Here is a 21,445-nt window from a genome sequence, read left to right on the forward strand (position 1 = left end):
CTGTCTTTTTATAAGATCCTTAAAATTAATATTAATTCTTGAAGAGAAATGTTAAAATTTTACTCAATACATATTTATGCCTGACACTAAGCTAGGTTTGGGAAATCGTAAAGAAGCATAAGATTGGGTCATTCCAGGTTCAGCAAGTTTGCTCTATAGAGAAGAAGACATGCATTCATCTAACTAATACACTTCAGTCTGCGATGTGTGGAGAGCCAGACCAGGGAAGAGCAGCGAGTCCCAAGTGTACACTTTTGATTCCCTCAAGGCAGGCTCCTGAGACCCTTGAGAAACTGGAAGATGGCACTTGCCGAAGGCTGGGTGGAGGGAAAGGGGGACTTGCTACCCAGTGGATGTAGAGTTTCAGCCTTGCAGGATGGAAAAGGGCTAGACACCCGCGGTGCAGCACTGTACTTACAGTTAACAGTACCGCGCCCTGCATGTCAGCACTGGTTCAGAGGGTAGACCTCATGTTTGCGTCTTTACCACAATAAATTTTTTTAAAAAATGATAGATGGCCTCACACTCTTTATCTGAACCATCACAGAAATGGGGGGAAAGCCTGTGAGTGTACACTTTTGATTCCCTCAAGTCAGGCTCCTGAGACCCTTGAGAAGCTGGAAGATGGCACTTGCCGAAGGCTGGGTGGAGAGAAAGGGGGACTTGCTATCCAGTGGATGTAGAGCAGTGGTTCCCAAACTTATTTGGCCTACCGCCCCCTTTTCAGAAAAAATATTACTTAGCGCCCCCTGGAAATTAATTTTTTTAAATTTTAATAGCAATTAAACAGAAAGATATATGTATTAATGTTTCTACCTTTTTCGTAAAATATAGTAAAGAAAGGTGTAAATTAGAAACATTGAAGTTTGAAATTATGAAACTATTTATTGAACTCAGAATAGAAAGGTAATACAAAAAAAGTTAAAACAAATGCACCTGTGGCCATCACCGCCCCCCTGGATCGCTGCAGCGCCCACCAGGGGGCGGTAGCGTCCACTTTGGGAATCACTGATGTAGAGTTTCAGCCTTGCAGGATGGAAAAGGGCTAGACACCCACGGTACAGCACTGTACTTACAGTTAACAGTACCACGTCCTGCATGTCAGCACTGGTTCAGAGGGTAGACCTCGTGTTTGCGTCTTTGCCACAATAAATTTTTTTTAAAAATGGTAGATGGCCTCACACTCTTTTTATCTGAACCATCACAGAAATGGGGGGAAAGCCTGTCCTGCCCACATTTTTAAGGAAATGACGTGATCATCGTAGGCCAGAGAGCTTAAAAGCAATCCCTGATGAGGACAGTTTCTCCTGTGATCACAAGCAACTTCCCAGACTCTCCTACGAGATAAGGGAGCAGCTGCATTTGACCTTTTGAATAACTATTTTTTCCGTGTGAATTTAATTTCCTTCCATGGTTACCTATCAGATTACATAAGCAATGACAATATGCTGGATGAAATCAGTTTTGCATGGAGGAAGATTCTGGATGCTAGCCTCAACAATATTCTTACCACAAAGCCATGAAAGTGTAACCTTAATCACGCTACCGTTACACGGGTGGACAAGTGACTCTAGCGTTACAGTCACATCAGAGCGGGTTGAAGCGGTGTATTCCCTATCAAGTTCCAACCCACGGGGCTCAGTTTACTGTAGGACTCATAGCTTATTGATGAGCTATACAAATGACCTATGAATGCCTTCATTTAAAATGCAGGAATTACTAAACCAAGTGGAGCTGCTAAGACCTTATACCAGGAAACTAATGACAATACAATCCAAAATATCCTTGGATATATATTTTTAAGTCATTCTAAAGATTGAATAAAATTTAACTTGCATAAGTATAAACTGGCATATTTTAACACAAGTGAAATTTAGTGAAGGGATGATTTAAAAAGCAAGTGCCAAGCCTGGCCAGCGTGGTTCAGTGGTTGATTGTTGACCTATGAACCAGGAGGTCATGGTTCGATTTTCAGTCAGGGCACATGCCCAGGTTGTGGGCTGTCTCTCTCTCTCTCTCCCTCTCCCTTCCTCTCTGAAATCAAAAAACATATTATTTAAAAAGCATAATCAATGGTAGTACAGATGTCATATTATGCACAAAGTTATTTCAATGCCTTTGGATGTGATGCTAACATAGGAATTCCTTTTTCTTCTTTTCCAGGATGGGGGCCAGCAAATGACTTGCAGCCCGTGCCCAGAGCCGGTGAGTAAACTCTCCGTCACCTTTGAATCTTGGATCGCGGTAGATAGGAATGCAACAACACAATATCTGAGCACCCACAGTGTCGCTTCTAAATGCCTGCTCTTACGATGGTAACTGTCAGCAGAAGGCGCGGCCTCGGTGGCGTTGTTGGGGTGTGATGTCTCGGAGGGTAGGTCAGAGATGCCAGCAGACCATGATCCTTGCCCTCATGAAATTTACAGAGGAAACCAAAGGCTTCTAAGACAGATCCCAGTCATACCCAGCTTAATGAATAAGTGATGCTCCTGCTATTTAAAAGAGTTTACATTTTCCCTTTAAAAATATTTGACACTTCCCTGAAACATTGGGCTTTGTTTTTCAGAAATATCTTCCTCTGAGAATACAGTAAAACCTTACTAATTCAGATATTGCTAATACCCAGTTTTCGACCATTTGACCGAGACCACCATGAAATTGACCTTTGACTTGTGTGCAAAGAATGAACTTGATAAGATAAATAGAGGCAGCATCTATAACTTAGTTACAAAGAGTAATTGTTTTCATGGCTTTCGCATATGGTCTTTAGGCAAAAAGATTCAGTTATAAAATAAGAATCCATGTCATTAAGTAGATGTCTCCGTAGACAGACTTTATTGGCAGATCATAGTATTGAAAGTAATAAAACAGTGTTACTTTCAATAAATTCTGACTTCCATAATTCAGGCTAGCTTCTGTTTTTTCCCCTACCTCCCCAAACTCATTATTCCTATCTAATGAAGTTTACTGCTGTGTTAATATGTGAACGTAAGCATTTATTAATAGGAGATCAATTCCTCTTATCCTATATTTTAAATTTACAAATATAAATTTTAATATTTTGGATGCTTATCTGTGACATTGATCACATAGATGACATAGAGTATTTACTTTTACAAGAAAAATTATATATCATTTCCCTTCCTTTTCCATGATTTTCATGTAGTAGATAATTTTTTCTTAATTTAAAACTCAATATTTTCACAAAGCAGGCAAGATAAATTCCCAGAATAATAATGAAGATTCATGATGAGAAAAAAATAACCCCAAATCAGATCATGCCCTCCTTGGGCATGTTGAAAAATTGGAGTAGTAACTGAATTACTATTCACTCATTCATTCATTCAACAAACACTCGAGGGACATGCTTATTGCTTCAGGGTGTGTAGAGATAAATAAAATTCTCATCTCGTCTTTATTGTGCTGACAGCCCATAAGTTGAAACAGAGATGAAGACAAATACTTTTTTCATGTGATAAGTGATGTGTTATTCTCAGAAACAACCTGCTTTGGGAGCATAGAGGATATATCATTAAATCTGACTGGAAGAATTGGGGAAATATTCATTACAGGTATAACATTTGAGCTCATTCTTAAAGAATAAGTACAATTTCTACAAGTAGAGAAAATACGAACAATATTTCAAGTCAGAATGAGCAAAAGTATGGAGCTATGGCAGTTCCTGAATTGCTGAAGAAAAACAGGCATAATTAGTTGTAGAGCTGAGAGTGGGAGAGCTGTATATGGTATATATAAAGGTATATTGCTATGAAAATGCGCCCTTACTTAGCAATTAGAAACAATTCGAACTCAGAGAATAATTTATTTGAAAGTCACCTCTAGACCATTGAAATGTGAAGAAATGGCAATAGATCATTCTCCCCTGGACAATTGAAAGAACTTTTAGGAACACAGAATAGAACCAACTCCCTGAGATAGGAGGAGAGGAGGGGTCAAAAAAGATAAATTTTGAGGGCAGATATAAAGACACTTCAGAGAGTTTACGTCTGAGCACTCCCATTTTCTTTATCTATACTGTTGTGTATGCATGGGATGTAGACTAGGAGGACACAAGTTTAAATCCCAGCTCAGCTGCCCATGAATGATGTCATCTCACCTGACTATAGCTCAGTGTTATCTTCTGTAAAATGGAGGCAACAGTCGCATTTAATTCTCAGGTTGGAGAACTGTGTAATGCATGTGAAAGCATCTTCGAAACTATAAAGTGTTCTATGCTGAGAAGCAGCCTGGCATGGTGGCCAGAACGCAGAGTGAGTGAGCTCTTGTGCATAGAGGGGGGATAGCAGTCCATTCCTTGTATGCGCGACGTGTATTCACATACAGGTGCTCTACAGATGGGAGCTGCTAGAATCAGTGGTTGTGCGCGCCGAGGGTTATTAAAGATAAGGCATGTCCCGTGTATTCACATATAGGTGCTCTACAGATGGGAGCTGCTAGAATCAGTGGTTCTCAACCTTCCTAATGCCACGACCCTTTAATACAGTTCCTCATGTTGTGGTGACCACCAACCATAAAATTATTTTCATTGCTACTTCATAACTGTAATGTTGCTACTGTTATGAATCATAATGCAAATATCTGATATGCAGGGTGTATTTTCATTGTTACAAATTGAACATAATTAAAGCGTAGTGATTCATCACAAAAACAATATGTAATTATATATGTGTTTTCCAATGGTCTTAGGCGACCCCTGTGAAGGGTCGTTCGACCCCAAAGGGGTCGTGACCCACAGGTTGAGAACCGCTGTGCTAGATGGTTATCATCTGAACAGGAGCTGGTCTTGAGGAGGGAGAAAAACATCTCAGTGGGGAATGAAAACAAGCCGGGACAAGGAAAGATGTGTTTATGCAGAGTTTAGAGCTTATTCTGAAACTAAGGCTTTGCATGTACAATCAGATGTGAGCTCCAGAGCAGCAACAGCGGATGATGCGATGGACCTAGAGCTGGGGAAGGTCAAAGAAAGGCTATGTTCCAGCAAAGGGAGCACACATTCAAGGGCAGTGCCTTCCTACATGTCGACAGCTGCAGCCGTGTGTGACTTTTTCCCCCTTTTTAAATTAAAGGTATTGGGGTGACACTGATAAATATGGTCATATAGATTCCAGGTGTGGGTTTCTGTGTTATAAGGTCTGTACATTGCACCATGTGCCCGCCACCCAAAGTCAAATCCTCTCAGTCACCATCTATTAGGACCCTCTTCACCTCCCACCCCCTTCCCTCTGGCAACCACCATGCTGCTGTTTGTGTTCATAAGTTTCCGCTTTATATCCCACATGTGAGTGAAATCAAATGGTTCTGAGCTTTTTCTGACGGACTTACCTCCCCAGCATCCTGTTCTCAGGTCCGTCCATGTGGCTGCCAGTGGCGCTATTCCGTCCTCTCTCGTGGCTGAGCGGTGTTCCGTTGTGCACATGGACCACATCTTCTCCATCCCGTCCTCTATGGCGGGACATGTGGCTGTTTCCATGTCTTGGCCACCTTTTCTCCACAGCCTCTCCAACACCTATTGTTGCCTTGTTGACAGTGGCCACTCTAACAGGTGTGAGGTGGTCTCTCATTGTAGTTTTGATTTGCATTTCCCTCATTGCCAGCGAGGTTGGACATCTTTTCATATATCTGTTGGCTGTCCGTATGTGTTCTTGGGGAAGGTGTATTTTCAGGTCCTCTGCCCACTTTTTGATTGGGTAGTTTGTTTGTTTGGTGTTGAGTTTTATGAGTTCTTTATATATTTTGGAAATTAAACCTTTGTCGGAGCTACTGTTTGCAAATGTCATCTCCCGTCTGGTCGGCTGCCTCTTGGTTTTGTTGTTCCGCTTTATATCCCACATGTGAGTGAAATCAAATGGTTCTGAGCTTTTTCTGACGGACTTAGCTCCCCAGCATCCTGTTCTCAGGTCCGTCCATGTGGCTGCCAATGGCGCTATTCCGTCCTGTCTCGTGGCTGAGCAGTGTTCCGTTGTGCACATGGACCACGTCTTCTCCACCCCGTCCTCTATCTCGGGACGCGTGGCTGTTTCCGTGTCTTGGCCACCTTTTCTCCACAGCCTCTCCAACACCTATTGTTGCCTTGTTGACAATGGCCACTCTAACAGGTGTGAGGTGGTCTCTCATTGTAGTTTTGATTTGCATTTCCCTCATTGCCAGCGAGGTTGGACATCTTTTCATATATCTGTTGGCTGTCCGTATGTGTTCTTGGGGAAGGTGTATTTTCAGGTCCTCTGCCCACCTTTTGATTGGGTAGTTTGTTTGTTTGGTGCTGAGTTTTATGAGTTCTTTATATATTTTGGAAATTAAACCTTTGTCGGAGCTACTGTTTGCAAATGTCATCTCCCGTCTGGTCGGCTGCCTCTTGGTTTTGTTGTCAGTTTCTTTTGCTGTGCAGAAGCTTTTGAGTGTGATCTAGTCCCATTCATTTAGTTCTGCCTTTACTTCCCTTGCCTGTGGAGTCAAGTTCATAACATGTGCTCTACAACCCAGGTCCATAGTTTGGTACTTGTATTTTCTTCTATGTTACTTATTGTTCGGGATCTTATATTTAGGTCTTTGATCCATTTTTGAATTCATGTTTGTACATGGGGACAAACTGCAATCTAGTTTCATTCGTTTGCACGTGGCTTTCCCAGCCCCATTGGTTGAAGAGACTATCTTTACTCCACTGTGTGTTCCTGGCTCCTTTGTCAGAAATTATCTGCCCACATACATCGTGTGGGATTTTAAAGGAAGAGCCGCTCCTGGCCACACTCCCCGTGTCCTGTCCGGTCAGTCACACACCTGCTCACACCTGGAGCTTTGCATGTTGTAGGTGTGTTCTCAGCAGTTCCTGGAAGAGACTGCTGGGTAGGTGGACCCAGGTCCTGTGCACATGGGGCTCCAAGGAGGGAGGCGCACCTCGGGTTCATGAGGTTCATGAGCTCTGCAGGGGTCAGAGGTGTGGCTTCCGTTCCGTGCCCGTGGGGCCGCCAGCCCCCTGCCCACGCCGGGCGTGACTCAGGGCATTTTCCAGGGCTCACAGTGCCGGCTCCTCTGCGCCCGGCTTCTGGGGAAGGAGGAGGATTGAGAAGAAGGTGGTATGGTGTGAGACTCGAGGTCAGGGTTAGGTTCAGGTAAGAGTGGAAAGGGGAAGTCAGGCCTAAGGGTGTCACCGTACGTGTCCTAAGCGGCAGCCTGCCCTTGCCCGCGCCCAGGGACATGCGATGATCCGATGATCGACAGCAGCACACGCTTTTCTGTAAAGCAGGGACTGCCCAGGCGGCAGGGAGAGAGTGAGAGACTGTTCTACAGCCTCCTGAGCTCAGGGGAGAATCCAGCCTTACAGATCTTACAGGAATTGATGAACATGGTGAAATAAAAGATGCAGCATAAATCTTTCAATTCGTGGCCTAACCGTCTCAACCGAAAAGCCCTTGTGCTGTAAGATTTTTTAAAAAGGTCTCTTTGCCAGCCACGCCTACTCCCAGACAGACGCCGTATCCAAACAGCTTGCAAATTCTGCCCAAACTGACGCGGGCTCTCCCATCCGTGACAATAACTGCGGGAGTTGTTGGGATCTTTCCCTTCTGGGGGCGGGTGCACATCCTTCTCATATGGCAACAATCAGCAGAGACACGTCAGCTCGCCGTGCACTCCGCTGTCCCTGTCCGTGTCTCCCTGGTCCCTGCGTTACAGGAACATGTTATTCTAACAGGCTGCTCTGGGAGTGTGTTCCCTTCCCGGGGAGGTGCAGGGCAATGGAGAGGGTCAAGGTTTCCAACCTTTTTCTCTTGCATTAAAGGGATCTGTCATTTCTGTTGTGGCTACACCCAAAAGTCAATTTTTTGGTCTCGTTCAAGTGCCCTCTGGAGTAACTCCGTGGTGATGAGACGGGTTTCTTCTCGAAGGGCAACTGCCCCCCTTGCTGGTGTGTTGTGGTAATGACACTCATCTGTGGAAAATCCCCGCTCAGGGTTGTTTGGGAATTTTTTAAAAATTCTTTATGTTTTTGAATTTCACAATAAATTGAGGTTTATGCTAACGAAATTGGATAAATTAATACTGTCGTCACACATTGTAAACCAGGTATGTTAAACTCAATAGAACCAGGATGTGTTTAATATTTCTTTTGCCTAGAAAATAGGGAAATATTCTGAATAAGTTTCTTTAAAATAATAGAATCTCGATTTTTAGAATTGAGGTACAATTTATATACAATAGAAGGCATAAATCTTATGTTCAAGCCAGTAAGTTTTGACAATTGTATATACACCCAATATATGACAATTGTATAATGGCACCCAAAATAAGGTATTGTATCTCGGGCCGTAAATATTTCCCTCCTTGTCCTTTCCAGTTAATTCCAATCCATGACCCCACCACCTCCCTCCCAACTCCGCATCTCCTTCCTGCCACCCAGACAACAACTGTCTTCATTCTGTCACCTTGGGTTTGTTTGGGCTATTATTGGGCTTCATCTGGAAAGGAATCATACAGCATACTTGAGGCCCGGTGCACGACATTCATGCACTGGGGGGTGGGGGGAGTCCCTCAGCCCAGCCTGTGCATTCCTGCAGTCCGGGACCCCACAGCGGACATCCCCCGAGGGGTCCTTAGTGCTGCCGCAGAAGCAGGAGAGGCTCCTGCCACTGCTACTGTTCTCGCCAGCCATGAGCCCAGCTTCTGGTTGAGCGGCGCTCCCCCTATGGGAGGGCACTGACCACCAGGGGGCAGCTCCTGCGTTGAGCGTCTGCCCCCTGGTGGCTAGTGCGTGTCATGGCGACTAGTTGTTCCACCATTTGGTTGATTTGCATATTAGTCTTTTATTATATAAGATTATCATAGTAGAGGCCCAGTGCACGAAATTTGTGTACGGGGGTGGGAGGGTGTCCCTCAGTCCAGCCTGCACCCTCTCCAATCTGGGACCCCTCAGGGGATCGGGCCTAAACTGGCAGTCAGACAACCGGGACTGCTGGCTCCTAACCACTCGTCTGCCTGCCTGATCGCCCCTAACCACTCTGCCTGCCAGCCTGATAACCCACTAACCGCTCCACTGCCAGCCTGATTGACGCCTAACTGCTCCCCTACCTGCATGATCATCCCCAAATGCCCACCCCTGATGGCCCAATCGCCCCCCACTGCCTTCCCCTGCAGGGCTGAGGGGACTGGGGGACTCTGGCTGGATGAGGTAGGGCTGAGGGGACTGGGGGACTGAGTATGCACACTGCACATATCTTATTTTGAAGTAAATAAACAAAACGGGAACAAATACAATATTTGTATTTGCATGTGGCCCGCGGGCCGTAGTTTGAGGACCCCTGGTTAATGGTCTGAGTTTATCGGATAGTCTACATTACAAGTGCTTTCTCAGGTGCATGTGTTGTAAATATTTTCCCAGTTTGTGCTTTGATGATTAGTTTTATTTAAAGTTCTTTTTGATGAGCACAACTGTTTAACTTTGATAAAGAACGATACATTACTTTTCTCTTTTATGATTGGTGCTTCGGAGCATCCTAAGACATCTTTGTTTGCCGGGAGGTTGGGAAGATACTCTGCTATCCCTCAGAAAGCGGGGCTCACACCTTTTTCCATTGGGAACAGCCATCAGCACAGCCTACAGGCAGATGAGGGGTGTCTGTAAGGACGGCACCGAGCTGTGTCTGCAGTTTTATACGTGCGTAATTACCTGTTAATTTTCAAGTGTCTCCTTGATTTATCCTCCCGTATCTGAGAAGGAGAAAGCAAGTTTAGATGTTTTCAGAATTGTCAGGACGGAAGCGGGGAGAAAGCGCACTGCGAGGCCTGACCGCCCTGCGCATGCTAATGGCTTAGATAATGATCGTTATGGGCAAGTGATTGTACGGCATCAGTCGCTGTCCTTGAGGAACAACTTCCGTTCCAGGGAGCCAGGCCCGCTCTTTCTGTTCTTTATCCTCATCTTTACAGCAGGAGGATGATAGCAAACCATCAGGCCTCCCTAATGACATCATTTGCTGCATGTATTGATCTCACCATATCAAAATGTTAGCATCTTAACTAGATGCAATATCTGTGCGTGTGTATAATAGTCCGTTCACCTTGCCACGGGGATGCCTTCACAGCGCCCGGGGCTGGGGGGCTCTGGTCATAAGTCTCCTTTGATTCCTTTTTATTGATTCAGGCTGTGCGGTGGGTCCTGGGCGTGAGTAGGGAACCCGCAGGCCAGGTACCGACTGCCAGGGGCTTGCTCCCTACAGGAGGAGACCCCGTCAAGGAAACAAACGCATTGTTTTAGTTTGTCACATGCTCTTCCGAATATCACAGGGCGCTGTGCACAGCACAAGGGAGGCCTCTTTCCGGGAGGCCTGCCTGCGCGGTGGCATCTATCCAGGCGGGCAGAGAGGGGCTGGCTGTGGAGCAGGTGGGGGAAGAGCAGTCGGCCCAGGACAGCAGCGCCGGTGACGGGCTGAGGCCAGTAGAGCCGCTGTGGTCCAGGCCAGGGTGGGAGGAACAGTGGCAGAGGGGAGCGTGCAGGGATCGGGTGAGGTAGGAGGGGGGTCGTGGCAAGTGCCTGGGGCCCTCTCGGCCAGGGTCGGGGTGAAGGTGTTGAACACTGTCCTCTTCCACCGGCTTGAAGCCACGCTCCCCACAGGAAGCAGGAGGTGTTTGGAGCGGGAAGAGGGGGTAGTGGCACTCGTTTTCCGGTCCTGAGGAGAAGCTCATCTCTCTCCGTGCCGACGGATGGCACGTGGCCTGGGATGACCGGTGCCTCACGGGTGCTCATCGAGCAGAATTCTCAAGGCAGGAGGTCCATGAGGCAGAGCGGGGAGCGCTGGCCAGCTGGGTGTGGACTTAGGACCCCCCTGGGCGACATGAGGTGCCTGTTGATGGACACACTGAGGAAGCAGGGAGGTGACCAGGAGACCGATGAGTAGGTTGAGGCCGAGTCTTGAAATTATGTCCAGGACTTGGGTTGAGACCTCGTGAGGGGCCGCACCTCTCACATACATGGTCAGATTGTTCTCGGGCCGGCGATGTGGACAGGGCGGAGAGAGACCAGCAGCAGGTGATCCCTAAAGAGCGCGAAGGAGTTCGTGAGAATTGCACAGAGTGGCAAAGGAAAAGAAGGCAGGAAACCCAGAACTCTGTGCAAAGCCCAAACCAGTTGGTCAGGTTTGATGGTTCATTTTCCAGACCAGCCCAGTCTCCCGGGTACAGGAGCCCCTCCATGACCCGCTCTCTCTGTGACTTGAAGTTACTTCCGGTCATTAGGAAGCGTGAACCAACTATGTTAGCGTGTCTCCCTCCCCACAGAGTCGTCAGGAGAGGCAGGTAGGTGAGCTGAGTGCAGGTCAGAGTCAGCATCCTCTCCCTGCCTCTGAGCCCCGCCCCCTGTCTGGTCAGCGCTGGTCCTTCCTCCTCAGATAGGCATCCTACCCCCACCACCACCACCACCTCTCAGTGAGCCAGGCATGGTGCCTATTCCAACAGGCTCACACCTTCTTCTCTGGTGACTACACTTGGGGAAATAAAAAGTATGTCGCCCCCACGTGGAGGGGACTGGAACCCTTTGAGAGAAAGATGTCAGGGTGACTAAATATGGGCGTCAACTGCCAGGATGGTGAGCTTGCAGAAGAGCCAGAATGCCAATGCTTACAACAATGTCAAGAAACTTTAATAACTTTTTTAACCTTTATGGTCAAGGTGGATATCTGCAACAATAAATAATACCTAGCTCGGGGAAGAGGCTGAAAGGGAAACAAATATTAATGACTAATTAACTTCATAAAAAGGAATCCAGAGACTAAATATAGAGACCAATAAGAGATGAAGGGCAGAGTCCTTGGTGACATACAATGAGGATCAATAAATAAATTTTAAAAATGGAAAAAGAGACACTAAAATAATGGAGACAATTAGAACAGCAAGAAAGAACAGCAGCAGTAAAGATCAAGAGAATGTCTGGAATGTGTTGTTGATAGTGTTTACTGAAATTGCTAAACCTAAGGCTTAAAACAAGAAACTTTCCCCTGGTCTTTATCATGTGCAGGCAGAAAATATTTTTCAGTCCATCACTGTTCAATCTAATAATTCTTTTCAGGAAATGAACTGTGTTCCTACAGTTCTTGATTCACTGCTTTTGAAATCTAGAAGGAAATCTATAGAGAAGCTTGGTTGTTTCATAATAGAGCGTGTGAGGGGCTCTTTTCAACAGTAAATATGTTTCTGTTGAGTTGGTGTGAAAACATTCATTTTAACACATCTGTGACTCTGGAAAAGGCTTGCCGTTTACGGCATGAGATATTATTTTACACCTCCCAAGGCGAGATTGGGCTGGTGGCTATCACTGTGGGATTGGAACATAGAACTAATTTCCTCATCTGACTTTTAAATCAGTTTTTTGTGTGTTCACTTAAATGGAAACGTTTTGATTATGAACACAAGGCCAAGATGAACTGGCACACTCCATTGACTTTAATGAAGTGCACATGTTTTTGCGCGCTTGTGAATGATGGCATGGTAGCACAGCTTTTGAATCTTATTATTTAATATTTCCTGCACTCACATTTTATTTATGACACTATTTACCACAACCAAAGCTTTTTAATTTTATTTAAAAAATTTCAACTTACAAATTTTATTTCACCAACTTTTCAAAGAGACTGACATTACCAATGGAGTGCCTGACCCATTTTTATTTTTTTAATATATTTTTATTGATTTCAAAGAGAAAGGGAAAGGGAGAGAATCACTGATCAGCTGCCTCCTGCATGCCCCACACTGGGGATCGAGCCCACAACCTGGGCTTCTGCCCTAACTGGGAATTGAACCATGACCTCATGGTTCATAGGTAGACCCTCAACCACTGAGCCACACTGGCCAGGCATGACCCATGGTATATAATAAAAGGCTACTATGCAAATCAACTGAACGATGGAACGACTGGTTGCTATGACGCACACTGACCACCAGGAAGCAGACGCTCAACACAGGAGCTGCCCCCTAGTGGTCAGTGCACTCCTACAGGGGGAGCGCCATGAGTGCAGTAGTGGTGGCAGGAGCCTCTCCTGCCTCCGCAGCAGCACTAAGGATGTCCGACTGCCGGCAGGTGGGCATCCCCCAAGGGCTCCCGGACTGCAAGAGGGTGCAGGCCGGGCTGAGGGATCCCCCCCGCTCCGAATGCATGAATTTCGTATACTAGGCCTCTAATCCTATATAATAAAGAGGTAATATGCAAATTGACCATGATGCCCTCACACAAGATGGCCAACCCATGTCATCACATGATGGCCTCCACAAGATGGCCGGCAGGGGAGGGCAGTTGTGGGCAATCAGGCCTGCAGGGGAGGGCAGTTGGGGGCGACCCATCCTGCAGGGGAGGGAGGGCAGTTGGGGGGCACCAGGCCTGCAGGGGAGGGCAGTTAGGGGCAACCAGGCTGGCAGGGGAGGGCAGTTAGGGTGACTGGACTGGCAGGGGAACAGTTAGGCGTCGATCAGGCTGGTAGGGGAGTGGTTAGGGGGTGATCAGGCTGGCAGGCAGAAGCACTTAGGGGAGATCAGGCAGGCAGGCAGGTGAGCAATTAGGAGCCAGTGGTCCCGGATTGTGAGAGGGATGTCCGACTGCTGGTTTAGGCCCGATAAACTGGCAGTCGGACATCCCCCGAGGGGTCCCAGATTGGAGAAGGTGCAGGCTGGGCTGAGGGACACCCCCCCCATGCACAAATTTCATGCACCGGGACTCTAGTTTTTACATAAAAGCAAGAGTTGACAGCCAACATTTACTACATGTCTATTATTTGAAAGGCACCATTCTAGGAGATTAATTTTCAAGGAATAAAAAAATGATCAGGGTAATTATCACTTAAGGTGAAATTAGTCTTCAGTGATCATAATGGAATGCATATGCATTAAACACCAAAAAAAAAAACATGTGCTACTAATATATACAAAAGAGAAAAGCAACTAGGACCATTCTGAATAATGATAGTATTTGCCCAATACCTTGAGGAAAGCTCTTTGCTAATATTTTTAAACCACGGAGTTCTTTTTTGAGTGAAGTCTTTGGTGGTATTAGGAGAGTGAAATATGCTTAGATTCTTATAGATGTATTTAAATTTCATGTCATATATCCAGGGTTTCAAACTCAAGCTATGGTTTTCTTTTTTGATTATTTTTGTAAAATTTTTCATGCCAAACAAGGAATCAAGATATAAAAGCACATTTAAATTTATAACTGTTTAATTAATATTACTAGGGTAAACAATTTAATAATTCATGAATATGCTCATGTTGTGTGTTAAAGACCTTTGAGATGAATAGTGGATTCACATGTGAAACATGCCCTGAAAATTAGCTACTGAACAAACTTGACAAGTGTTATGCACGCACATATGCATGGAGTGAGAAATTACCAACACCACTTTACTTGTTGCCATTGGATACATTGTGTGGGTCATTAAAGACCTTATTAGTTGAAACATACAGTCTTTTCTTTCATAAATGGCAGAGCTTACGTGGACGTTACCATAAACTTCTGTTGTACCTTTCCCTGCCCTTCCCACATGGGGTGCTTAATAACCATCTGCTTCTGGATTAATTGCTTGACCACAGATAGGTACACATGGGTGAGAGACGGACAATGTGTAAGTCTATTCCGTTCTTTTCCCCACATCCGCCTTCCTCCTATGGCTTTGTGCTTGATCCCTGCTTCCTTTCTTTCCTGGATCATTACCAGCCTTTAGGCTCTGGAATCTGATAGAATTGGGCTCGAGTCCTGGCCCATTGTAGGTCCATGGGCAAGTTGTTTAACCTCTCCAAGCCTCAGTCCCCCTATAACATGATGATATATCAGGAGTTGTGGGGTTTGGTTTGGTTTTGTTGTGTTTTGTGGATGTGTTGACCATTCTATCATGCATGTAGAGCAGTGTTTAAAGATTCATGTGTTAAAGATGTTTCTACGAGTGCTACTTGCATGCCACATTGAGGACAGTTTCGTCCGTGAATGGATGTGTTGTAGATGAGAAACCCGAGGTTCAGAGGAATTACATGTCTTGTCCTCAGCCTCACAGGTAGTAGGTGTGGCGTTGACATACACACCTGAGGTTGTGGGACCCCACCTCACCCTCTGACCATCCCACATGCCCGCTCTGTACTGGTGGGGCTTAGGATCTCTCCAGGTGATTGTAAGAGAATGTCTGTCTTGAGGAGCCCTTACAATTACTTCAAGTCAGGTAACATTCATACAAGGCCAAGAACATATATTAATGAAGAGCACAAGGAGAGAGGGACTTCTTCCTCCCTCTGTTGCTAAAATAATAATAGTCTGAAAGAGGACAGTTGAAGTGAGAAAAACATTATCGACTATGAAAGCTGACCTCACTTAAGCCCCGGGGCTAAAAGCCAGGGATGCCAGGTTCTGCTTTCTGCTATCAAGTGTCATTTGTGATTATAGATAAATGTGTTTTATATGAAAAGGAAAAAATTATGTCTCTCCAGATTTTTTACAGTGAAATTGATAATTGGGCATGATAGGTTACATTTAAGTAAAAATCCTCGCAACATCTAAGACATACAAGAAATATCCACATCTAAGACATACAAGCCTTCATAGAAATTTGAGAATAAAGAGTGATATAAAAGTATTGCATGGTTACTTTTGCTGGTTTAATTTAGAGTCTGTGCTTTCTGATTTCACCTCCAAGGCTTATGATTCTGGGTGTGTATTTCTGATGCCACCCACAGTAAGTCACCATGGATCTGATTCTCTCAGAGGCATAACGAAGGGGAAGGGGGAACCGGAGGAGATGAGAGAATGCTTGTTCACAACCCAGAAATGTGAAAGAACTTCAGAGGTGGTATTTCAGAGGATACGTTGTTGTTGTTTTCTAACGTACTTGATGGTCCCCTGTCAACAGAGCTACCAAATAAGAAAAGCTTATTTAATTTGATTTTCCAACTCGTTACTCCTCGAAGCACAGACCAAGGGGAGGGGACCCTCACAGACTGCATGCCACATGTCAGAAACTTATTACCACACTCACCGGCATTATTTCACCCACTTTTTTCTGTAATATCTTAATTCTAAACTGAAGGAAGGGAAACTATACTAGAACTAGATCTTAGTTAAGTTATGATGACTTGGCAACCTCCATTCATCCACAGATCTGTGCTGTTACCCAGGGAATCTGAATGACAATTTCAACGTACCCAGTGTTCCTTAAATAATGCCTGCAGAATGCCAAGCAAAGGAAAAGATGAGTGCGCAAACTCCCCCCCACCCCCACCGTAGAGCTCATTCTATACCCTATTTCCAGAGGCCCAGGCCACATGCTAAGCCAGCTACACCATTGACATTTCTCATCCATGGAATGGAGTGTAGTCCAGGCTGGAGGAGAGATGACGTGTCTCTAAGATCCTTTTCGACATTCAAGACTTGAGATTCTCTGACGGAAATGGAGTCACATCTACACAAAGTGCAGCAAAATTTTAGGTAGAAACCAACAGAGCCTCCTTTCTCTCTTGAGCAAAAACCTCCCTAAAATACGCAGGTGTGTTTCCATGTGTAGCGAGAGGAGCGCAGGAAGCGAGGGCTACAGCATTTGCAAGCGATTCCCTTGGTTTCCCATTTGGAGTTTTGGTATTTTTGAAAAAGGAAAGGAAGAAGCAAAACAAACATAAAACAAAAACAAAACAGCCACAAGCCTGCCACAACCCTGAGTCTCAAGATGGAAGGGCCGACCAGGAGCAGCACCAATGGCGGCTCCTAAGCTGCATGAGAAACCCCGCGCCTTGGAGGACTCAGCCCCCTGCCAGGCTGCAGGAGTAGAGAGTAGAGAGCGAGGGGTAGAGAAAGGGCAGGGACTGAACTGGGGGGGGGGGGGGAGGGAGGTGCCTCTTGGCCAAGGCAGGGACTTACTTCACTTTTCTTTTTTTTTCTTTTTTTTGCAATTAATTTTCACTTTTTGCAATTACGTGTTTTCCACTTGAAACTTCTGCTCAAAACACAGTTTCAAGGCTGAAAGGTTTACGTTGTGGGGAATTACAAATTATGCAAAGAACTACATTTCAGGTGACTGGTTTCAATATGCCATGTTTAAGAGGGACACGTATCAGTGGGGGGATAATGCTTTTATACCTGACATGCTTCCATTTCTGACTAATTGATGTCCTTGCAAATACTTAAGGGGACCCATATGCCATTCAGAAATGATCCCTCTAGGGAGGTCCTCTGGGTAACCATCGTGGCATCAAATCCCCCACACCCCGTCTTCCACCCTCTCCTCCTCAGTGGAGGACCTCGCTTTACATTTCAGAGAAGCGAACACACCACCCGGAGAGAACTGGCTCCAACCCCTACACCCATCTATCGGCCAGGTCTCCTGGTTCCCACCCTCTCCTCCACCAGGCCCTCTGTTACAACGGAGGGGGTGGGCCCACGCTGTCCATGGTGGCTTCCCTGAGTTTGGATCCCAGGTCCTCTGTCCTCCCGTGGACTCCCTGAGTGGGCTCCTCACTTTCTCTCCTGAATCTCCCACCCCGTCCCCTCTCTAAAGACCAGCCCTCGCTCCTGTGTGTCCTGGACCCACTCCAGAAGCTCCCCCCTCTGCCTCATGAGGACAAATTGATAGTAGGTGGGATGCCCTGTCCCTGTGATGGCCACATGTGTACAGGAAAGGGGAGCACTTAGAGCAAAATCACGGGGAGAGATTCCACCTTGGACTTTGTCACTAGGGGGCACTGGGCATATGAGATCAGCATTGCAGAAAGCACTCTGCCAGCAGCAGTTTCTGAGGTGCCTCGCAGAGAGGAGAAAGGCTGTCAGATTGTAGACGAGAGTCAGGACCTCGTCCCATGGACCATGTTTAGGCGCCGAGTCGGTCCGCGCAGGAGCATGTGCAGTGGACACGGTTTTGAAGTTAGGAGTCCTGTCTGCTCTCTGCCTTTCCGCGCTGGAAGGAGGAGTGTGATGCTGAGGACAGAACAATAATAAAGAGAAAGAGCAGCGGGAAGGACGCCCTCCTCTCCAGCCCCTTCCATCGCTTTCTCGGGGCCTCCTGCTCCCTGTCCTGTGGCTTCCTTTCATCTTTCCCTCCGATCAGCTGCGAGCCCAGCCCCTGAGCTCACAGGTACTCGGTCTGGCTGTGCCGGCCTCACTTTCATTTCATCCTTCCTCCCAGGCTGCCCAGTCGTCTTCTGCTTCATTGCTGTTGCCTGTTTTCATTCACTGTGAGGCTGGGTTCTAATTTGGGTTTTGTGAGTGTTCGAGAGGAGAAAGGCTGTCAGATTGTAGACTAGAGTCAGGACCTCGTCCCATGGACCGTGTTTAGGCGCCGAGTCGGTCCGCGAAGGAGCATGTGCAGTGGACACGGTTTTGAAGTTAGGAGTCTGTCTTCTCTCTGCCTTTCCGTGCTGGAAGGAGGAGTGTGATGCTGAGGACAGAACCATAATAAAGAGAAAGAGCAGCGGGAAGGACGCCCTCCTCTCCAGCCCCTTCCATCGCTTTCTCGGGGCCTCCTGCTCCCTGTCCTGTGGCTTCCTTTCATCTTTCCCTCCGATCAGCTGCGAGCCCAGCCCCTGAGCTCACAGGTACTCGGTCTGGCTGTGCCGGCCTCACTTTCATTTCATCCTTCTTCCCAGGCTGCCCTGTTTTCATTCGCTGTGAGGCTGGGTTCTAATTTGGGTTTTGTGAGTGTTTTGTGGGGTTTTCTTTCTCCTTTTCAGACACTCACATCCCCATGTTCTTACGAAGTCAATGAAACGTGTTCCCAGGTTCTGTTGGACCTGAACCAGATGGTGATAGACGAAGTGCTGCCTGAAGCCAGAGGGCACAGGTTCTCACACCGACCGGGTGACGGGAAGAAACATAAGAGCGAGAACCACATTCTCACATCCTATTCTCTTACAGGACACAAACGGGAAAAACACACTTCCCGGTGTGTCGGGACTGAAACCTCAGGTTGCAAAGCGAACGGTGTGGCCAAAAAGCTTGCTTTTGTCCACAGGACCCAACACCTGGCGTAATTGATTTTCTTTTCCAAAGTCACCATTTCTTCTGGTTGTCCTGGGAGAAGTTGTAAACGACATAAAAGGTGATGTGCCATCTTTAGGGGGCATCAGACACCCCCCGGCAAACACAGAGCCCTTCCGTTGCCCGACCCCTGAGTGTGAAGGGGAGCCCCCCCCACCCCCCAGCACGCACCCCGCTGCGGAAAGTCCCCGCAGTGATAATTACGAAAATAATTGCAAGTACAATTCACCGGCCCGCGCCGTCCTGCCAGCCTGCTCCCTCCACTGACCTAGTTTGTGCGCTTCGGGCGCCCCTCCCAGGAGGGCGGCTGGGTCTGAGGAGTGAAATGATGGGCTGCCACTGGGAACCGGGATTTGGTTCCTGTTCCCTGGGCTCCCCATGTGGTCACGGGAAAGCCTGCGCGTCCTCCATGTTTCCTCCGGAAGATGATTAGTGTGATTGTTATGTTGATTACTCCAGCGATTTGATTTCAATAAGCCACTCTCAGCACCCCACTCTGCCCTTGACCTTCAAATAACCTTTTTCCTCCCACGGCAACAAACGCTGCTTCGGATGCCAGTTTTCACGTCATTATTATTCCCAAATTAGTTGTAGCTCAATAATTTAAAGCTACTTGGTTAAAGCTAAATCGAGTCATAAGACATCCATCTAGTTATAGCAAATAGATAAATTAATGTTCGACCTTCAAATAACCTTTTTCCTCCCATGGCAACAAACGCTGCTTCGGATGCCAGTTTTCACATCATTATTATTCCCAAATTAGTTGTAGCTCAATATTTAAAGCTACTTGTTTAAAGCTAAATCGAGTCATAAAACATCCATCTAGTTATAGCAAATAGATAAATTAATGTTCATGCCATTTTTGGGGGGGTTAGTGAAAGATTTTGATTTTTCTACATTTTTGCCATTTGACTGCCCTCCCACTGGGCTCCACGCCATGGAGCTAACGTCATCACATGATTAAATGTACGCAGTCATTAATGTTGTGCAATTTCTTAGCACTTCCAGGGAGACAGGACATTTGCTTTTGGTGCGCACGGCCGATTATCACATCCCTGTATCGCACCCACTTTCTAGCTTCTGGGAACCCCGAGGTGGCCCCCGATCACAAAGAGCCAGGTTCGCAGCAGGAGCCCGTGGACAGACTCCCCTAATGAGGACTGGGACGTGCTGTGTGTACTGCGCGAACCACGGGGGAGCCAGCGCTTTAGCCAACAGAGCAGGCATTTCCCCAGGGCCGATGCCCTCCTGGCAAGAGGTTTTGGAAGTTTGTGAGGACAGTGTGTTGTTGCCACAGAGATTGGAGGCCGCTGCCATTTAGTGGAAGGGACCCAGCACTGCTAGGCATCCTGCAATGCGCAGGCCAGTCCTGCCCACACAGAGCTACGTCCAGTTCCAGTGGCTTCCCGGAACCCTAGCGGACATTCCTGCCGTCCTGGTTACAATTAGGTGCCCTAGATTCTTACTCTACTTGAGATATAAACACAAAGAAATCCTTGCTATCATTAGAGGCACTACATTTTCCAGAAAGCAATTACCATGTAAAGCAAAGGAAAATGCCTTTTTATTTTGTTCAGAATTTGACCGAGAATGACGCTCCATTCCCTGCCTTCTTATATCAGCTGTTTACATGTCATGTCCTTTGGGGCAGTGATCTCCACAGCGGGTTGCTCAGACCTAAAGGGCATGCAAGGTCATATATTAAGGAAGAATATATTAGAATTTCCATTTATGCTTATTTTTATCTTTTCAATGATCTCTTTTGGGGTGAAGTAAATTTTATGAGATCAAATATTCTACCACAGTGGCTTATGATTGATAGATGATAGATAGATAGATAGATAGATAGATAGATAGATAGATAGATAATAGATAGATGATAGATAGATAGATAGATAGATGATAGATAGGTAGATGATAGATAGATAGATGATAGAAAGAACAAGTAAATGACCAGGACAGCTCAGTGTCACACCATGGAAAAGACTTTAAGAACACTTAAGCCATCAGTCGGACGTCCCCCAAGGGCTCCTGGACTGGGAAAGGGCGCAGGCCAGGCTGAAGGATCCCCTCAACCCGTGCATGGATGTCGTGCACTGGGCCTCTAGTATTTAAATAACTATACTAACACTAACTCTGTGATATTTTGTAATAATACTTACGAAATCCCTGAAAGGTAGGTAATTTTTATCCTCTTGGTTACAATGTAGGAAGTCAGAGAGAGAAAAACAGTTTTCTCAACATATAGAAAATTATATCCTATATAATCCTATAGACTGAGTGGCCAGATTATTATGGCCACCCCATCAGTACAATGAAGTGAATTAGTTATGCAAATAACAATAATAATAAAACCTTGAGGGTATTTGCTTAGGAAGTTTTCAATATTCAGTATTTTTGGAAGAGTCAATGAAGTACTGATGGGGTGGTCATAATAATCTGGCC

General features: G+C 46.2%; 1 protein-coding gene across 5 annotated transcripts in view; it reads left to right on the top strand.

Moving 5' to 3' along the window:
- Positions 1-21,445, top strand: part of CHST9 (carbohydrate (N-acetylgalactosamine 4-0) sulfotransferase 9) — a 139,304-nt gene that overhangs the window by 70,819 nt on the left and 47,040 nt on the right. For all 5 annotated transcript variants that reach the window (XM_005857066.2, XM_014541418.1, XM_014541421.1 and 2 more), the window contains exon 2: positions 2,164-2,205. In XM_005857066.2, the coding sequence (XP_005857128.1) occupies positions 2,164-2,205 (42 nt within the window). The remainder of the gene's footprint in view (positions 1-2,163; positions 2,206-21,445) is intronic.

This window comes from Myotis brandtii, unplaced genomic scaffold, assembly GCF_000412655.1.
Source record: "Myotis brandtii unplaced genomic scaffold, ASM41265v1 scaffold107, whole genome shotgun sequence".
NCBI lineage: Eukaryota > Metazoa > Chordata > Mammalia > Chiroptera > Vespertilionidae > Myotis > Myotis brandtii.